This window comes from Rhinoderma darwinii, chromosome 13 (assembly GCF_050947455.1).
Source record: "Rhinoderma darwinii isolate aRhiDar2 chromosome 13, aRhiDar2.hap1, whole genome shotgun sequence".
Taxonomy (NCBI): Eukaryota; Metazoa; Chordata; class Amphibia; order Anura; family Rhinodermatidae; genus Rhinoderma; species Rhinoderma darwinii.
Genome location: NC_134699.1, coordinates 25,142,313 through 25,162,457, shown reverse-complemented (window position 1 = coordinate 25,162,457; position 20,145 = coordinate 25,142,313). Strand labels below are relative to the sequence as shown.

Genomic DNA, 20,145 nt, shown 5'->3' with positions numbered 1-20,145 from the left:
TTCTGCTCCAAACCCTCAATTCCATCTCACCTGAAGTCCTATTCCCACCTAGCTCCACTTTGGCCCATGTCGCTGTCCTCCCCAAACCAGGCAAGGATCCTCAACTTTGCTCCAGTTATCGCCCCATCTCATTACTCAACGTGGACCTCAAAATCTACGCCAAATTACTAGCTACCAGATTCAACAAGCACTTGCCTGCCCTAGTACACCCAGATCATGTGGGATTCGTGGGACTCAACGCACCTGTAGATCAAACTTAGAGAACCATTGGGCCCCCTGAACCTGATTAAAGAGATCAGGAATCAAAGGAAGGGGATACTGGTTCCTTACAGTGACCTTATTCAAGTTACGGTAGTCAATGCATGGCCTAAGACCACCATCCTTCTTCCCTACGAAGAAGAAGCCAGCACCTACCGGAGAAGTAGAGGGTCGAATGTAACCCTTGGCCAGGCATTCCTGGATATACTCTCTCATGGCTTCACGTTCGGGACAAGAGAGATTAAATATCCTACCCTTAGGGAGCTTAGCTCCTGGTACCAAATCGATAGCGAAATCGTATTCTCTATGAAGAGGTAACACTTCGGAGGCCTCCTTAGAGAAATCATCAGCGAAGTCCTGAACAAACTCAGGTAGCGTGTTCACCTCCTCAGGGGGAGAAATAGAATTAACAGAAAAACATGACGTCAAGCATTCATTACCCCATTTGGTAAGATCCCCAGTATTCCAGTCAAACGTGGGATTATGCAACTGCAACCAGGGAAGGCCTAAAACCAAATCGGATGATAATCCCTGCATCAACAGTACAGAGCACTGCTCCAAATGCATGGAGCCAACAAGGAGTTCAAAAACAGGGGTATGCTGTCTAAAATAACCATTAGCAAGAGGAGTGGAGTCGATACCCACTACCGGGACAGGTTTAGGCAAATCAATCAAAGGCATAGCTAGAGACATAGCAAATTCCACAGACATAATATTAGCAGAAGACCCTGAATCCACGAAGGCATTGCCGGTAGCAGACCTACGCCTAGGACAGGTGTTCTCTTGATGCTTGTCATCCCCACAATAGAAGCAGAGACCATTCTTCCTGCGGAACTCTCTACGTTGTTGGGGGGACACGGAGGCCCCGAGTTGCATAGGTACCTCCGAGTCTTCCGTGGAAGAACGAAGCAACGGAACCTCGGGAGGCATCATGGGGGAGTCAGAGGAGAAAACACATAAACGTTCACGTTGTCGTTCCCTGAGACGTCGGTCAAGTCGTACCGCTAAAGCCATAACCTGGTCTAGGGAGTCAGAAGAGGGATAGCTAACTAGCAGGTCTTTCAGGGCGTTCGACAGACCCAACCTAAACTGGCACCTTAAGGCAGGGTCATTCCACCGAGAAGCTACGCACCACTTCCTAAAGTCAGAGCAATACTCCTCAACAGGTCTCTTACCCTGACGTAAGGTCACCAGCTGACTCTCGGCAAAGGCAGTCCTGTCAGTCTCGTCATAAATGAGTCCGAGAGCAGAAAAGAAAAGATCAACGGAGGAAAGTTCAGGGGCGTCAGGAGCCAAGGAGAAGGCCCATTCTTGGGGCCCTTCCTGGAGCCGGGACATAATTATACCCACCCGCTGGCTCTCAGAACCTGAGGAGTGGGGCTTTAAACAAAAATAGAGCCTAAAACTCTCCCGAAAGGAGAGAAAAGTCTTCCGGTCCCCTGAGAACCGGTCAGGCAACATGAGGTGGGGTTCAAGAGGTGAGGTGAGGGGTACTACCATGGTAGCATCAGGCTGGTTGACCCTCTGAGCCAGGGCCTGGACCTGTAGGGAGAGACCCTGCATTTGCTGAACCAGGGTCTCAAGGGGGTCCATAGTGGTGTGAGGGACCAGGGTAGAGTAGGTATATGGGCTTGTGATTATGTAATGACAGGGATAGGGAAACAGACAAGTGAGCCCTAATCTACCCACCACTCAGTCCCTGCCTACTTGCAACAACCCGCCCTAGGCGACGGGGTACAACTGGGCGACGGTCCCTACACTCAATAAGTGCACGACAGACGACAGACAAGGAAACACAGAACAAAGGGTAACGGGGCAGTTGCCCACGGCAACACCGTGAGCAACAAGAGTAGTAAACGAGCCGAGTCAAACCAGGAGAGTACGAGGTGCCAAACGTAGAGCAGGAGAGTAGTAAACGAGCCGAGTCAAACCAGGAGAGTACGAGGTGCCAAACGTAGAGCAGAAGAGTAGTCAGTAAGCCAGGGTCAATACGAAGCAGGGACAAGTAGTTCAAGAAGCTGCAGCAGGGCCAGGAAACCAACAGAGAAGAATCACAAGCAAGGAGGAACAGGAAAGGCAGGTATAAATAGACAGAGGGCGGGAGCTAGCTCCGTCTGGCCAGGCTGTGATAGGCTCTCCCACTCCTAAGCCTGCCATCCTGAGTGGTGGAAGATGGAGTCAGTCTCACAAACATAGAAGCAGGTGCAGACTGATTACCTATGGGCGTGGATACAGAAGCTGTGCCTGGCAGATCCTTAACAGCACCCCTCTCATGATCCTGTCCCTAGATGCTGAAAAGGCGTTTGACAGAATATCATGGCCCGCTCTTAATCAAACTCTTCAACATATAGGACTGGTCCCTTCCCTCATTAGTAAAATAATGGCCCTATACTAATCTCCCTGCGCCCAAATAAAAATCAACGGCTCGCTTTCTGCTCCCTCCACTATTCACAATGGCACCAGGCAGGGCTGCCCCATGTCCCAATTGTTATATGTTCACGTTAGGGTTAATCTTATGGCCTCCATTCGGAACAGTCCGTATACTAAGGGTATTCTCATAGGTGGAGTGGAATATAAATGTTCTGCATTAGCTGATGACTTATTGGTTTATCTCACGAACCCGCATATATCTCTTCCCTCATTGATGTCCGAGCTGTCCCGTTTTGGAACGTCGTCCAACTTTAAAATCAACTTTTCTAAATCAGAGGCTTTAAATATATACCTTTCATCCTCAACGGTATCAGTTCTCAAAAGTAATTTCCCCTTTTCCTGGTCCGTTAGGGGTATAACATATCTGGGTACAAGTATAAAAATGACCTTTCACAACTGTTTACAACTAACTTCATTCCCCTACTGTCTAAATTTTATACAGATCTTGCTTCCTGGCATAAAAAGGAATTATCCTGGTTTGGCCATATTAATATTATAAAAATGTCACTCCTCCCCAGATTACTGTACCTCCTGCAGATGATCCCCATCTCCATCCTATCCTCTTTTGGTTAAAGAGGCTCTGTCACCACATTATACTATAATGTAGGTGACAGCAGTGCTTTCTATTTAGAAAAACGATCTGTTTTCAACACTTTATGAGCGATTTTAGCTTTATGCTAATTACTTTCTTAATGCCCAACTGGGTGTGTTTTTACTTTAGACCAAGTGGGCGTTGTACAGAGGAGTGTATGCCGCTGACCAATTAGCATCGTACACTTCTCTCCATTCATTTAATCAGCGCATAGGGATCCTGCTAGATCGGTATGTGCTGTCTTATACTTACACATTAACGTTACTGAAGTGTTTAGACAGTGAATAGATATTCCTTCCAGCCAGGACGTCTATTCACAATCCGGACACTTCGGTAACGTTTCTGTGGTACTTACAGCAGAGCAAGCGCAATCTCGCGAGATCACGCTGTAAATGACAGGTTACAGCGAGATTACGCTTTGCTCTGCTGTAAATCCCACACAAACATTAGCGAAGTGTCAGGATTGTGAATAGACATCCCGTCCTGGCTGGCGGTGATGTCTATTCACTGTCAAGACACTTCAGTAGCATTAATGTGTTAGTATAAGACAGCACATAGTGAACAACGCAGTGTCACTATGCGCTGAGTAAATGAATGGAGAGAAGTGTATGACGCTGATTGGTCACTGCTTGGTCATTCCTCTGTACAACGCCGACTTGGTCTAAAGTAAAAACACGCCCACTTGGGCATTAAGAAAGTAATTAACATAAAGCTAAAATCACTAATAACGTGGTAAAAATAGATTGTTTTTATAAATAAAATGCACTGCTATCACCTACATTATAGCGCCGATCTCCTTATGTAGGAGATAGGGCACTTATAATGTGGTGACAGAGCCTCTTTAAGTATCCAACAATGCTTTGGATCCGTCATCTGGCCTTCAGGCCGTCCTCTCTTTGGTAGGATAATTCTTACTTGTTCAAGAGATGCGGGTGGAGTTGGTTTGCCAGACTGTCGTCTCTATTACCTTGTGACGATTCACGCACGTGTTCTTGACTTTTTTCATAACCACGAATCCAAAATTTGGGTTAGTTTTGCCCAACAGTTATGTACCTGTGACCTGTCCACTCTGCCATGGACGTGGACCTCGCCTAGGAACGGACCAACTCAAGCCTCATTTGTTGTCTCCCAAACTCTTTTGGCTATACGCTCTTCAGGGGTGTGAGGTTCTCTCATTGACCCACTGGGCCCCTTAACCCCCATTACTGACAACCCAGTATTTCCTGCAGGTGAGACTCGCCTCTCCTTCCTAGGCAGTTCGTTCACCAATCCCATGTACTTTACTCAAGTAATTTCTGACTCCTCCCTACTTCCATTGGCCATGATCTTCCCAACTGAAGCACCTTCAACACGCCATATGTTTGAATATACCCAATTAAAACACTTTTATAATATAACCAAACGTCAAGCCCACCTTCACCGCATGCTAACAGGTTTTGAACGCTTATGTGTTTCTACCCTGCCTCTCACACACACTTACTCCATACTATATAAACTACTCCTTTTCCAATGATCTCAACAATTCCCATTCTTTTGCAAAGCTTGGGAAAAAGCATTGAACAAAACATTCACTGACCCGCAATGGGAACAGTGTTTTTTCCTTTCCCAAAAGGCCTAAACTGCCATAAGGGCTCAGGAAACCAGTTATACAATTATTTCTAGGTGGTATCGGGTCCCTACTGCCCTCCATAAACGGTATCCATCTGTACCAGAAAATTGTTGGTGCTGTGGAGCCACAGGCGGCTCCATGTCTCACATTTGGTGGAGTTGCCTCTCCTTGCGGAGCTTTTGGGATACTGTACTCAAAACCATATCAGAAGTCACTGGGGTGTTGTTCCCCAATTCCCCTGAGGGAATTCTTCTATGCATGTTCCCTATGCTATTACCCATATATAAACGGTCCCTAACTAGGCACCTCCTCCATTATGCCAAGTCAGTCATCCCACGTAAATGGAAAACAGTGGACCCTCCAACGCTGGATGAGTGGTTCTAGGAGGTTGCCATGATACAGGGGATGGAACACCTGATGTCACAGTCCCCAGCTGCCTCTATACGATACACGTAAATTATGGAATTGCAAATTGAGCGATTCCCAAAAGGCTGCTGGAGACTGCCGGGAGAAAGCATGCAAATAAATCCGCAACCTCAAATCCGTCACAACTCTGATCTACAGAGTCTAAGGCTATTCCAAGGTTTTCGCCAGAGCCGACCGCAAGGCAGGATGGTTTTTGCTGCATAGAACCCAGGTTGTATTAGCAGAGTTCAGTGTTGGTTAAGAGGTGCAATGCAAGCAAACCTGAACAGGAACCATACAGCCAGAGGGTAAACAGAACGTCCAAAACAGTAAGCAAGTGGATATCAGGTAAAGCAGAGGTCAGAACAAGCCGTGAGCAGATAATCAAAATCGATAAACAAAGGGTTATCCAAATACACGCAGAGGTCAATTTCCAAGAAGTCCAGAAGTCAGAGATAAAGGGTGTAGGTAAGTAGCTTGATCAAAACACATGCAGACAGGAATATCACAAGCAAAGAACAGGTGGAGGAAGACAGGTATAAATACTAACTCCTGCACTCTCCCGCCCTTGTTTCTCCTCCTCCTGTCTTTTCCTTCCCCTTCCTTTGTCTAACTTGGAGAAGCTTCATACCCTGTGACTGCATTCATAGGATGTCGTTACACTTTATGCTGTGTAGGAGTCAAAGTTGTTCTTATGTTTCTATTTCATTATTATGCAATCCTCCTGTTCATTATGCTTCTGCACGATGCTGATATATACTATCGCTTATCAGAGGATGTCTTGTCACCTCCTTGTTGGAACTTTACCCCTATTTGTTATTTTTTTTCTTTCTTTCTTGTGGAAGTATTTCTTCAAACTGTGTTTTATACTTGTTTGTTTTAAAACCAATAAAAATTTTGGTTAGGAAAAAAAAATTACACATATTAGATATTACTGCGTCCGTAAAGACCCCAAATATAAAGCTATTACATTATTTAACCCGCACGGTGAACGCCGTAATAAAACAAAAAACAATTGCATAATTACTGTTTTCTGTTCATCCTGCTGTCAAAAAATGTTGATAAAAAGTGATCAAAATGTTGCATGTACTACAAAATACTACCAATAAAAACTACATGTCGTATCGCAAAAAAAAATCCCTCATAAGGCTGCATCGGCAGGAAAATAAAAAAGTTATGGCTCCTAAAATATAGCAACACAAAAACAAATAATTTAAAAAAAAAGTGTTTTTACTGTGTAAAAGTAGTAAAACATAAGAAAACAATATAAATTTGGTATGCTCGCAATCGTAACAACCCGCTGAATAAAATTGCTGTGTCTTTTTCTATTACCCCCCAAAAAAGTTAATAAAAGTTAATCAATAAATTATATGTACCCCAAAATGGTGCTATTAGAAAATACAACTTGTCCCGCAAAAATAACAAGCCCTTATACAGCTATGTCGATGCAAAAATAAAAAAGTTATAGCTCTTTGAATGAGACGATGGAAAAATGTAAAAAATAGCTTGGTCTTTAAAGGGGTTATCCAGGGACCATAAATAGAACAAAAAACCCCCAAATATGTGTAATCAGGATTATACTTTGCTAAATTCACTCAAAATAATATTTTTGCATATCTCACCGCTATCCGGTGTAACAATGTTTCCATACTGAGACTTCCATGTTTTGGGTGGGACTTGCAGTTTTCCTTCAGCTCCTGAAGGCACACCCACCCGCCGCTGTCATTGTTCTACAGCTGTCATTGTTCCCGGCGCTGTGTGAATAATGCACATGTGCAGGGAACCTAGCCAGCAATGTGGAAAAAGGAGGCTAACTTTCTCAACATCACCGCAGTACCAGCCCCCTTGCGGTCACGTGCTTTGATGATGCACCGACACAGAGGAGGAAAGAGTTCTTTCGATCACATGGGTCTGTGTAGGGGCATCATCAAAATGGAAAGAAGAACTGAACTTCTGGGACCATGTGACTTTATTTTCATACTAGAAAACGGAACACAACAGAAACATCAAGTATATTAGTAAATAGGTCACCTTATTTTAGGTTGGTATATGATTGAAATAGCATTTTATGGCACTGGATAACTTATTTAAGACAATAGTATCCACACATATTGCAGCCAAACGTATGCCAAAAAAAACACTACTTCATGAATGATTCTGTTCTATCTGTTAATCAGTTCTAACAGAGGGACATTTCAAGGACAAGGGGAGACAGAGGTGGACTTTTGGGAAGTATGGGTAAGCATTTTTAATATACATGACAAATATTTTGTGCAATTTTTATCACAGTAGTGCAAAATGAACATTTATTTACATCTGTCATTACATTCTTATTTTGTGCCATGGTAGGTCTCCGAGGCACCAGATCCCAGCGTCAGCGATTTTGTGAATCTCCAGTGCTACTTCCTTTTGGTCCTCATAGAATCCATATACAGACAGAACAGAGATCACTTTTGTAACTTCATGGAATATCTATAATGTGTTTTATATTTAGCTGCAAATGTTAAAAGCCTAAATGTGTAATTGCAAATGTGGCCTAACTTTTTTTTTCCTAGTCTTAAATTTCTTTGTGGAAATCCCTAATTGTATGACAAACAAAATATTCAACTGTGAATTTTTTGCTAGCACCTGTAATATTAGGAAAAACAGCTAAAAAATATGTTGAACAAAGTACACTACTTTTGGACCATACTAGGCAAGATCTATCAACGCACTGAAGCCGGTATGTATTTCTGTAGTTCTAAAGACAGAATTTTTGTGAATCTAGTACCTCTGCTGCCTGAGGCGAACTATAAAAAGACGCCCCCCCCCCTCCAAACATTTGTTGTTTATTTGTTAAAGTGCTGTTAAATGTATAGAAAAGATTTAAAGAATTCTACTTACTGTATTATTTTAGTATCATAGATCAGCATTATCACTGAAAATGGTTTAACACATCTTCTATGCCCCCTTTTTATTACCTAATTGACTTATAATTTTTAACTGAGTTCAGTGGCCCGGTGTGGACGGCATGATGCAGTGACGTCATTGTGCCGGGCAGTTGACGTCATCATCGTGCTCCCGATCTCTTGTAGGTCTCAGGCCTAAACCAGGCTGTGGCCTACAAGAGCAAACGGTGGAGCAGGGAGCCAATGGTCAGGGGTTGGCTGCCAAATTTTAGTCTGGGGGGGGCAAGCACACAGCCCTGGCCCAAGTGTAGCGGCTCATTCTGGGGGCACTGGGCAATTGGCGAGTTTGCCCCCCTTGTCACTGTCCAGGGTGCTGAAGGATTTAAACGATCAGTGCAGGATAGAGAGAAGGGACTGCACTGATCGGCAGTAACACTCAGTATCCTGGACAGTAAAAACCCACAACAAAAAAAGTTCATACTTACCCAGAACTCCCTGCTTCTTCCTCCAGTTTACGTTTCATCCCATGTGACCACTGCAGCCAATCACAGGCTGCAGCGGTCACATGGACCCCCGCGTCATCCATGGAGGTCGGACTGGATGTCAAAAGAGGGACGTGTCATCAAGACAACGGCCGGGGTACATATGAACTTTTTTCTTTCTATCGCTGCGTTCCGCTGCGGAAAACTCTGCCTGAAAGGGCTGCCCATACTTTCTATCCAGCACTGATAGAGAGAAGAAGCTGCCGATCAGAGCTGGATAGAGAAAAGAGGCTGACGATCAGTGCTGGATAGAGAGAAGGGAATGCCGATTAGTGCAGTGCAATACAGCAAAGAAAACGGGTCCGTAAATACGGTCGGGAGGGAAAAAATACGGTCGTGTGCATGGGGCCTTAAAGAGAACCTTTCACCTGCCCATACGTGTGCAGCATGTATTGGGCAGGGCTGCACAAACTCTGGGGCACTTTAATTTTTTTCCCATCATCAAATGCATATCTTTGGGAAGGTGAACGTTTCTCTTAAAAGTGTAACAACTTTTTAAAAAACTTTTGACATGTCAGAAGTTTTGATCAGTGGGGTCCAAACACTGAGACCCCCCACTAGTCGCTAAAATGAAACAGCAGATGTGCTCGGGTGAGCGGTGTGCCGATTCAATTCTGTTTGGCTTTCCTTGGAGCAGTGTACAGGCTCAATAGAAAGTCTATGAGTCCGTACACCACTCACTCGGCTGAGAGTCAATCATAAATGAAGCGGCACAGCGCTCACCCGCACTTCTACTGTTTCGTTTCAGCGAACGGTGGGGGTCTCAGTGCTCAGTCCCCCACCGATGAAAACTTCAGACATGTCACTATGACATGATAAAAGTTTAGTTACAGTTTAAAGGCTATGTACACGTTTAAAAACGTTATATATATATTGTAAGGGAATTAGGTAGTGGGACAGTCGTCTCCTGGGGTAGACTGGCACTCGGTATTAAACACGTCAGTAAATTTCAGTCCGCACAGCAAAGATGTGGTACTACTGGCCTCAGCCAGTTTTATTTACAGGTTGTACATGAATAAAAAAGAAAACAAATAAAAGAAAACTCTATGCCTGTCCGGCACTAACTATACAGTCAGGTATCATAACTAACACAGTTCAGGCCTAATGCCTGGCACCATAAACCATGCAGACCATACAAAAAAGGGGTCGGTCTACGCTGGGGGGCCGGGAGTATACTGCAAGGGGGGGGGGTCTTGATGTTTTACTGACAGCAGAGGGCTCTATAGGGAGGAATTATCCCCCCTATAAAGCCCTCACTAGTTACTATACTGCAATGTTAGGGGGGTCTGAGCATCTGACTGACTACTCTAAAGGGCACGCAGAATCCCCCCCTATAGAGCCCTCTGCAGTAAGTCAGACGGTCAGACCACCCCCCTTATCTTTCCATTATAGTGATGTGAGTGCTCTATGGGGTGGATTATTCCACCCCATAGAGCCCTTGGCTGTCAGTAAAATGCCCAGACCCCCTTGCAGTATACTCCCGGTCCTGGTCCCAGCAGCTTCGGCCGACCGAGTTAAGGCAGGAACGTACCTCGTGCGTCTCGTCACTCGACCGCTCGACCGCTCATCCTGCAGGACCTGCTCCTCTGGCGGCTCGTGCTGCGTACAGCGTCAGAGAGGAGGAGTGTTACAGACGTGCCCATCATGCGGCACGTCTGATAAGTCTGCATGCCCCCTCCCCGGTCCAGTCCGGCCCTGGCTGAAAATACCGCCCCCCCCATTTTCAGGTAGGTGGCGCCGCCTGAGGCTGTCAGCTCACCTCGCCTCATGGCAGGTGCGGCACTGAGTGGAGCATATGTGGTTGGAGAGCTGTCATTGAGCTTGTGCGTATTCAGTAATAGTGTATATTATTAGAGACATTTATATTAAGTCGTGAAACATTTTAAAGTATATGTCACAGGCAACGTTCATGGTACAGTGATTATATTTAATTCAGCAAATGATAATAGAGAAATTCTGATATTTTAGTATTTGTTTCCAACACAGTGGAGGTGCTTGATAATCTTAAATTTCACAAGAACCAGAATCAGAAGACTGAGCAAAGATAAATATCTAGGAGACTCCTCTGCTTATAAAACTAAAGGGATAGTGGCCTATTTTATATTAGTATATTATTTTTGGATTTCTTCCCCAAGCTTCTGTACCCAAGTACATTTTAAATATTTTTCTATAAACATACCCACATCCCATTAATGCAGTAGTAAGGGAATTTTACTGTAAGGCCTAGTTCAGACAGAGTTTTTTGGCGCTGTTCTTGACGCGGAAACTACGTCAGAAACAGCACCAAAAAAACAGCCAAAATCGTCTCCCATTGATTTCAATGGTAGGTGAAGGCGTTTTTTTTCCACGAGCGGGAAAAAGACAAGCGACATGCTCTTCCGTACCCACAGTTCCGTTTCTGACCTTCCATTGAAATTAATGGGAGGCAGAGAAAGCGCTTTTCGCCCACGGTGCTCAATTGCCACGGACGAAAAACGCAGCGAATGCCGCGGCAATAAAAGTATGCACAAACACACACCATAGCAGCATTTTTATTTGCATTTTAGTGTGTGCAAAAAAGCTGCAGCAAAAATTAATATAAATACATATGGTCTTTTCATGGTTGGATTCACACACAGCAGTTTGTGGCGTTTTTTCTTGTTTTTCTTGGCGTTTTAACCCCCGCCTTCCAAGAGATATGACTCTTTTATTTTTCCGTCAATAGAGTGGCGTGAGGGCATATCTTTTGCGGGAGGAGTTGTAGTTTCTACTGGTAGCATTTAAAGTACCATATAATGTACTGGAAAACTGAAAATAAATTTTTTGTAGAATGAAATTGGAAAAAACTGTGATTTCTCCATTGTTTTTTGGGTTTCGTTTTTATGGCTATCACCGTCAACTTAACTTTATCCTGTTGCTCAATACGATTACGGGGATACCAAATTTATATAGTTTTTTTTTAACATTTTACTACTTATAAAAAAAAAACATTTTGTTAAAAAAATAATTTTGTTTCACCAATTTATTATTTTTTCCCGACCTGTAGATTTGTTCGGGTGCTCTGTAACCCTTTAGTAACCAGCCTTTTTTGGCCAGTTTGTTTATTTTTTTTCATTGTCGAATTTCAAAAGCCATAACCTATTTATTTTTTTCCGTAGACCTAGCCGTGTAAGGCTTGTTTTTTAGCGTGACGAGTTGTTTTTAATGGCATGTTTTTGGGGTACATTGATTAATTTTCATTCACTTTTTTGGGGATAATGGTAAAAAAAAACAGCAATTTACACCATTCTTTTTTGCATCTTAAATTTACTGAGGAAGGGAACGTGCAAAAATTGTGCTCGTGATCGTTAGCTGTATTGATAAATGTATATATCGCTCGCCCGACATATACCGCAAAAATGCACCTTGAAAATCACAGTAAAATGAAAAGTACTGCTTTTTGGATCCTAAAATTAAAAAGATCTGTAAAAAAAAATAAATACATTACAAACAAATTATATTTTATTTTTTTTACATTTCTTTTTCCCCAGAATTTGTGTAAAAAAAAGAACATAAAGACAAAAGTTAGTATGTACCTAAGCCTAAAACAATAATAAAAAAAAGCGCTTGACAGTCCTATTCATTTTAGTATTACTTTAGTCAGATTCTTTTTTTCACAGGATAAAAAAATAAAAATCCCAGGATGCAGCATTTAGGTTGTATAAGTACAAACTCACCCCCCTCTAGAAAATAAACAAACAATAAAAACACAAAACAAAGCAAATGAATGTTCATTACAGAAAGTAAAACAATTATTTAGTTGCAATTAGAACAAGATAAAAAAACAAGAAACAAACCCATCATGTTAAAAACTCCATGAGTTTCAACATTTTCCATAAATATTTGTACATGCGCTTTTGATGGTATTTTTTATTTAGTGTCATTTTGTACATATGTTTTTCCTGGCATTTTTGAAATCCTATGGAGAAGTCTATGAGAAAAACGCTAGAGAAAATGTCACAGCTAGAGCTGTGTTTCGAAAAAAACGCCACTGACACCAAAAAGCCACAAACCCAATCGCAGTGTATGTAGGCTCCCATATTTTACTATAGATCTTAAAGCAGCATCTGGCTGCAGTAATTTTTGGGGGTGGGGGGGGGGCAAATGCCTCAAAACACTATGGGTGAATTCACATGTGGCAGATTTGTTGCAGAAATTTCTGCTACTGAAAATGTATCTCATACATCTGAATAGGTTTATTTCTGCAGCATGTGCTTGGATTTCTGAACGTCTCATTCAAATAAATGGGACAGTCGCAACAAATCTGCTGCGTGTGAATTTACCCAAAAGGGTATATTCACTCCCTTCTGATTTGTTGCAAAAATCTTTGTGACTGTCCCATTAATCTGAATGGGTCATGCAGAAATCCATGCACATGCTGCAGAAACAACCACTTTTAAATGTAAGTAATAGACTTTCAATCTCAAACATTTCTGCAACAAATCTGCAGCATGTGAATATATTCTAATACAGACCATATAATTAAAGGCTAATTTGGAGTTATGCAAATAGTTGTAGGTTATTATTATTGTAAACACGTTTAAAGGTTATCTAAGACCTCTTTGTATGACCTCAGAGTGGACATTAATACAGTGGGGGTTGCACAGTGAGCTGATCATATGATCACAGACCATGCAGCCCCACCTCCACATACTGCCTGATTCCGCTGCCGGTGTCTTGTAGGTGATATCCTATTTCTCATAAATTGGAAATAACACACTGCTATTAAACACGTGTGCTGCGGTCGTTTACCTCGGTTAAAATAATTTGACATCATAAATATAATACAAGGTAGGTAAGCACAGGGGTCCTTGGGGACCTATACCACACTGTTGAACAAATTGTTCATTAAAAGAGATGTAGGTGAAATTGAGAGCTAGTAAAGACTGTTCTATGAACTCCTGTCCCCAGACTCGGGGAGTTGGTTCAGCTTCTTGACAAGTATTACAAATGAGGGTGGGCGTCATATTGTTAGATGCCGTTGTCTCTGATGTTGTAACAAGTAAATAAATGTTGCTTACCTAACCGTTTCCTTTTAGTAAGAGAAATGAGTGGGAGAGACTTCTTTCCCAATCCTATCTCCTCAACAAAGACTCTGGAGGAGAGGAGACACTTCACCACCGTCAGCCCAGTGAGAGGACATCAGGTTAATTCACGATGAAGGATTATCTACAAATTGTTGGTTTTATAGCTAGACTGGTGGGTTTTTGTGTGTAGAGAAGACTTTACTGGATTTATGGACTATAAACCCACCCGTGACTATCTCTCAGCAGCTGGCATCTGTGTTCACGGGGGGCTTCTAGCACCAGGACATTTTACAGTGTGAACATATACTAGTAACCTCTTTTCTACATTTTGTAGAAGCTGTAACATAACATTTACATGTTTTCTGAGCCCACATAAAGCAAAGGAAAACAGCTTTTAAACATGCCAGATGGAGATCCAGGGAAAAGAAAAAGTCTTTCGATTAAAACAATCTTTTCACCCAATGTGCCACATCTTTTTCTTCTTCTTTCCTTGAGGTCTTTTAACACTTAAAAAGTCTTGAATAATTCCAAGTTTTTCTTTGGAGGCTCTGAAGAAAGATTCTGACGCTAACGTGTCGTTATCAGATTGATGGTCCGGGTTTGATTGAAGTTTCTTTGTCATGCAAATGTCACAGGGCATGATGGATGGGTTCAGATATCTGACAAGCTTCAGGAGGTCTTCAGCTATTGGTCCCCAGAGAATCACGTGTCCTCTCTGTGAGAGACAGAGGGTTTGAAGCTTGGAAATCCATGGATGGAAGTTTACAGCATTGACATACTACCTAAAGGTTGTAGGGCAAAGAGGATTCCCCCGAAAACAGGTTGACCCTCCTCCATCCCTGGCAGATGGACAATACCAGAATGGGCTCCTTTTTGGACTATACAATTTGTAACCGTGGCACTAGTGCCTACTCGCCCAGAGGATACCACCATTTAGACCAAGGGACACCATCCTTTCCAGCATGCCCTAGTACCAGTGACATTTATAACAGTGATGGTCGGTTTGTAGTAGGTGGAGCGGGTGCAATTTCCAGCCAGATCCAGCAGCAGAACCACGGCTACCATCATCTTCATCAACCCCCAAGCACCAGTCTCGGATATGCCAGCTCCATACCCAGCTACACTACACAGACTTGCAGCCAGGGCTATGGGCACCAAGTTTATGTCAGCCAGGAAGCAGAAGGAGTTTATTTTCAGCAACAACCTTATTCTGCTAGCACAGCTCCCAACACTGGCTCTTTGTCAGAAGGATACTGTGGAACTGTGCCAGGCCCTGTTCCTTACCATCAACACTCCTTCGGGCAAGAGCACCAAGCCTTGTTACAGAGCTACCCCAACCATTCTCCCATATTACAAGATGATAAAGATGTGTCCTGCCAACCCGAGCTGGTATCAACTAACCCTACTTTTGACTGGATGAAAGTGAAGCGGAATCCACCAAAGACCAGTGAGTACCACTCAGCAATGAGTTATTGCCTACTATAGGCCTCAAGTTCACAGTGTATTTGTAAACGTGGGCGCAGATCATTAGTATCTCATCCATCTTATGTGAAGGCTCAGATCAGTGCCCACCACGCTTGTACCTACAATAAATACACCAGGCACTCCAGTGAGGTAGAGTCCACTGTGCCCCTGTAGATCGTCTTCATCTAATACATGTTTATCTGCTCAAACCTTTTGTGTAACGTAACTATGATTAATGGATGGAGTGGGCAGAACAGGAAAAGCAAGCACGTGTTATTACAGTCTGGTAATATGCGATGCTCCTCTGGTCACTGATTCCTAGATGTGTCTGATTGACTTCCACACTTCTGTAAATATTTGTAGTAAATACACTTTATGATAAATTGATACAATCCACCATAGGAGAAACTACATAAAACATAACTTGTATCTGTTTACATTACCATAATAATTATAATTAATACTAACACTGTCAATCTTCCACAGCCAAACCCGCCGATTATGGGTTAAATGCTCAACAAAACAGCATGAGAACCAACTTCACCACTAAGCAGTTGACGGAACTGGAGAAGGAGTTCCACTTTAACAAGTACTTGACTCGGGCCAGGCGAGTGGAGATCGCTGCCACATTGGAACTGAACGAAACTCAGGTGAAAATCTGGTTTCAGAACCGAAGGATGAAACAGAAGAAAAGAGAGAAGGAAGGAGTCACCTCCTGTATCATTAAAGAGTCATTAAAAGAGAGCAGTGAGACCTCAGACCTCTCCACCTCACCAGACACATCACCCAATTCTACATAAACAAAGTGATGGACATATTTTCCAGGGAAACTAATTTTACACATATTAAGATGTAAATAGTTTATTTTCTTCGACAAATGCCTTCTTATTTATATACGGAATACAATTTACAAACGATTTTTTACCCATTTAATAAAAGGGAGCTGGTCAGCTTATCTCAGGGAAACCCCACCTTTTATGAGAGTTGCACTTTCAGGCATCTCCATTACATCTAGCCGATTTATAGTTCTATTTATGCATATAGAAGTAATTGTCTTGTCTTCTGTGTCTTTTATGTCTTTTCCAGCTTGGATCATACTTCCCAGTTAATACATGTGATTGTATCCGCATTTGTAGACGGGCACACAAGGACCCTCTTAACGGGGAGTTTGCACTATAGTTCAGATACATAGCAATTGCAGAATCAGTGCCTGTAAATGATAAAAGATACGTACAGACCCGAAACGAAAAGCAAAAAAACGTGTTTATTTCAATCTCTGCTTCAACATAGGAATTCCCAGTATCTGCAAATTGCATCTGTGTTGTTGTCTGCCGATAATACTAACAGCTTTTCTGTCGATGTAAAAAGATGCGTTTCTGCTTTGTCTATTTTTACAATTCAGCCAGGGATGTTGTTTTTATGATTTGTATCTAGAAATAAATCTACCTCACATCACATACAATGGTTTGTTTGTTTAATGATACTGGTATATAAAAAAAAACTTCCTTGGCAACATATTTTCACTTCCATGCTTTGTTTCTAATGGCTGCTATATAATAGCCTTTATTGCTGTGTATTGTAATGTGCCCAAATTACTGGTTACCTGAGCCCTATTTAGTCTATAGTACTACCTGGAACTCGGCAGCCACGTCTTGTTCATCATTATGCTGATAGCAAACAATACTGATGTTCTCTGAAGCAATACATAACTCACATTTAACATCAGCACGGGATATACTGTGCCTGCAAGAAGCAACTTCCATGTCTGTCTGATCCTGAACACAACAAAGGCTAACAGGACTACAATTTAAAAGTGAAAAGATTTGCAAAGGGCACAACTCAGGACATGTATTTATATTCCATTATTCACACCCTGGAGACAGGATGGGGTTTGGATGCTCCCAGACATCAAACACACTTTAATCATGCATGGAAGGGCTTGTGGGTAAAGATGCTTACATATTGTACTGACAATTATTTTTTTAATGGTAAGTAATTTTGCTTTTTCATACATATCCAGTTATTATGCTCATTTGAGGTCTTGCATAATGATGCTTTTCCCATTTGCTAACAAAAGTTGCCTGTAAGTTTGCAACTATAAGAGCACATTCAGACATGGCAGAGTTTTTCCGCTGCAAATGTTGGTGCAGATTTGGGGCAATTACGCAACGAATCTGCACCAACATTTGCATATTTAACAGGTAATTCAGACGTTGCAGAAAACACAGCGGACTTGCCACAGATTTCAGTTTTTGCATTGCAGAGGCTGAAATACGCAGTGAAATTCCGCTTCTTCTCCGCAACAGACAGTGCATGCTGCGGAGGGAAAATTCTGCACCGCAGCCTATGGTCCGCAGCGGAGTTTTCCGCAACGTCTGAACAAACTCTCCTAAAAATGAATAGAAACAACTGTGAAAAACGGCCGCTGGAGAATTCCACTGTGGACTGTCTGCAGCGGAATTCCACAGCAATTCCGCCATGTCTGAACCTGCCCTAAGGGTATGTTCACATGCTGTGTTTTCAGACGTTTTTCAGGGAGTAAATGCCTGGAAAAACTCTTAGAAATACAGAAGCTGAAAGCCTCCAAACAACTGCCCAATGATTTCAATGTGAAAAATGGCGTTTCGATCAGACATTGAAAAAACGACATGTAAAAAAACACCCCGTAAAAAGATTGTGTCAATAGAAAAACAGCTCTAAAAACGACTCCAAAAAACGTTTGATACTTTAAAAATGGCTGCAAATTAGAGGCTGTTTTCGCTTGAAAACAGCTCCATATTTTACAGCCGCTTTTACTTTAGCATGTGAACATAGCCTAAAATGAGACTGGAAGAAAGACAGGGCAGTTAGAGATGCTGAGATTTCATAAGAAACAATGGGGCAGTTTTATTAATGTTTTTACATATGTTTTCTTGCATTAACACATTGTAAAATACGGAATTCAGGTCGGAATACCATATTTACGATGTCCCTGACAGTGAGAATCGCACTATAACTTATTTACTAACAATCAGTGTTGGAAAACAATGCCAAGTCCAACCTGCCATTGTTATTAGTCCACACAACACTTTGTCAACAGGGCACGTGTGCCGTGGATGAATGTGACGCTCGCTGAAAGGGGGAGAGATATTGGCGCACAGCCATGGTTAGCCAGTGTTTAACTCAAATTTTAGTCACCATTTTTGTGCAAGGAAAATAGATAGAATGTAAACTGAATATATCTGGCAAAAAGGCTAAGGGTATGTTCACACACCCTATTTACGGACGTAATTCGGGCGTTTTAGCCCCGAATTACGTCCAAAAATGCGGCTCAATAGCGTCGGCAAACATCTGCCCATTCATTTGAATGGGTCTTATGATGTTCTGTTCCGACGGTCATTTTTTTTACGCCCCGCTGTCAAAAGGCAGGGCGTAAAAAAGACGCCCGCGTCAAAGAAGTACCTGTCACTTCTTCAGACGTAAATGGAGCCGTTTTCCATTGACTCCATGGAAAAACTGCTCCATTTACATCCGTAATTTAAGCAGCGAAAAAGCGCCTCAACATGCCATTACGGCTGAAATTACGGAGCTGTTTTCTCCTGAAGACCGCCCCGTAATTTCAGCCGTAACGGATGCTGCCGTGTGAACATACCCTTAGGGTATGTTCACACACACTAATTACGGACGTAATTCGGGCGTTTTTGCCCCGAATTACGTCCGAAAAATGCGCCTCGATAGCGTTGACAAACATCTGCCCATTGAAAGCAATGGGCTGACGTTTGTCTGTTCACACGAGGCGTATATTTACGCACCGCTGTCAAATGACGGCGCGTAAATAGACGCCCGCGTCAAAGAAGTGACCTGTCACTTCTTTGGGCGTAATTGGAGCCGTTATTCATTGACTCCAATGAAAAGCAGCGCCAATTACGTCCATAATGGACGCGGCGTTCAAGCGCCTGCACATGCCGTTACGGCTGAAATTACGGGGATGTTTCCTCCTGAAAACATCCCCGTAATTGCAGCCGTTACGGACGCTGTCGTGTGTACATACCCTTACTATGGTTTGATTCACACACAGCGTTTATAGGTTTGTGACGTTTTATTGACCCTTTTGACCCCATCACATTTTTGTGGTCAACGGTGGTCATAGGCCACCAAAAAAAAAGAGAAAAATCCATCAAATGCAGCAATTTCCTCTCTGACCCAAGGTGCCGTTTTTTTAAGCAGTTTTAGGCCATGACAACACACACGCAGAAAGAAAATCTTTTCTTTATACCTTTCTTTCCTTTTGCATCTACTTCTGGCTTTGGATTCACACACACAGATTTTTGCAGCATTTTTATTGGGTTTTTATTTATTTAAGTGTGGCCAGATGTTATATTAAAGTCATTCTCTGGGTATGGCTTTTTTTTCAGTTGTTTTTCCCATAGGCTTTTCTATGGGACCTCAAAAATGGCACAAAAAAAAAAAAATGAAAGAAACCCAAATGAAAAAATGCCATAAAAAACGCCTTAAAAAAGCATGTTACATTTGAAAACGGCTTGTGTTTTTTTGATGCAGTTTAAAACGTCAAAAAAATTGTGTGTGTGAAGGAGGCCTTTGGCTCAAAAATCGGAGCCAAAAACTGCATCAAAACTGCTTGTGTATCCTGGTGGGTTTTGTTTTTGCGTGAAGGAGGCCTGAGGGCATGCCCACACGTGGCGGATTTCCTCCGCAACTGTCTGCATCAATGCCGCACAGAATCTGCGTTGCAGATTCTGCAGCGGATCTGCCCAAAATGTGCAGTAAATTGATGCGGACTAGCTGCTGCGGACTGCGGTAAAAGTGCTTACCTTCTCTCTATCAGTGCAGGATAGAGAGAAGGGACAGCACTTTCCCTAGTGAAAGTAAAAAAAATTCATACTTACCGGCCGTTGTCTTGGTGACGCGTCCC

At 42.6% G+C, this 20,145-nt stretch overlaps 1 protein-coding gene and 1 long non-coding RNA gene across 3 annotated transcripts in view; one reads left to right on the top strand and one right to left on the bottom strand.

The window, feature by feature from the left end:
- LOC142666448 (uncharacterized) overlaps window positions 1-20,145 on the bottom strand; it is a 158,125-nt gene that overhangs the window by 68,954 nt on the left and 69,026 nt on the right. The window lies entirely within an intron of this gene.
- Window positions 14,616-16,033, top strand: HOXB1 (homeobox B1). Its single transcript, XM_075846188.1, has 2 exons — window positions 14,616-15,216; window positions 15,720-16,033. Exons 1-2 carry the CDS (start codon window positions 14,616-14,618, stop codon window positions 16,031-16,033), a joined length of 915 nt encoding a protein of 304 aa, XP_075702303.1.

Coding starts and splice junctions, on each gene's coding strand:
- HOXB1 (XM_075846188.1), top strand. CDS start 14,616: ATGGACAATACCAGAATGGGCTCCTTTTTGGACTATACAATTTGTAAC. Junction 15,217..15,719: donor GCGGAATCCACCAAAGACCA/GTGAGTACCACT, acceptor AATCTTCCACAG/CCAAACCCGCCGATTATGGG.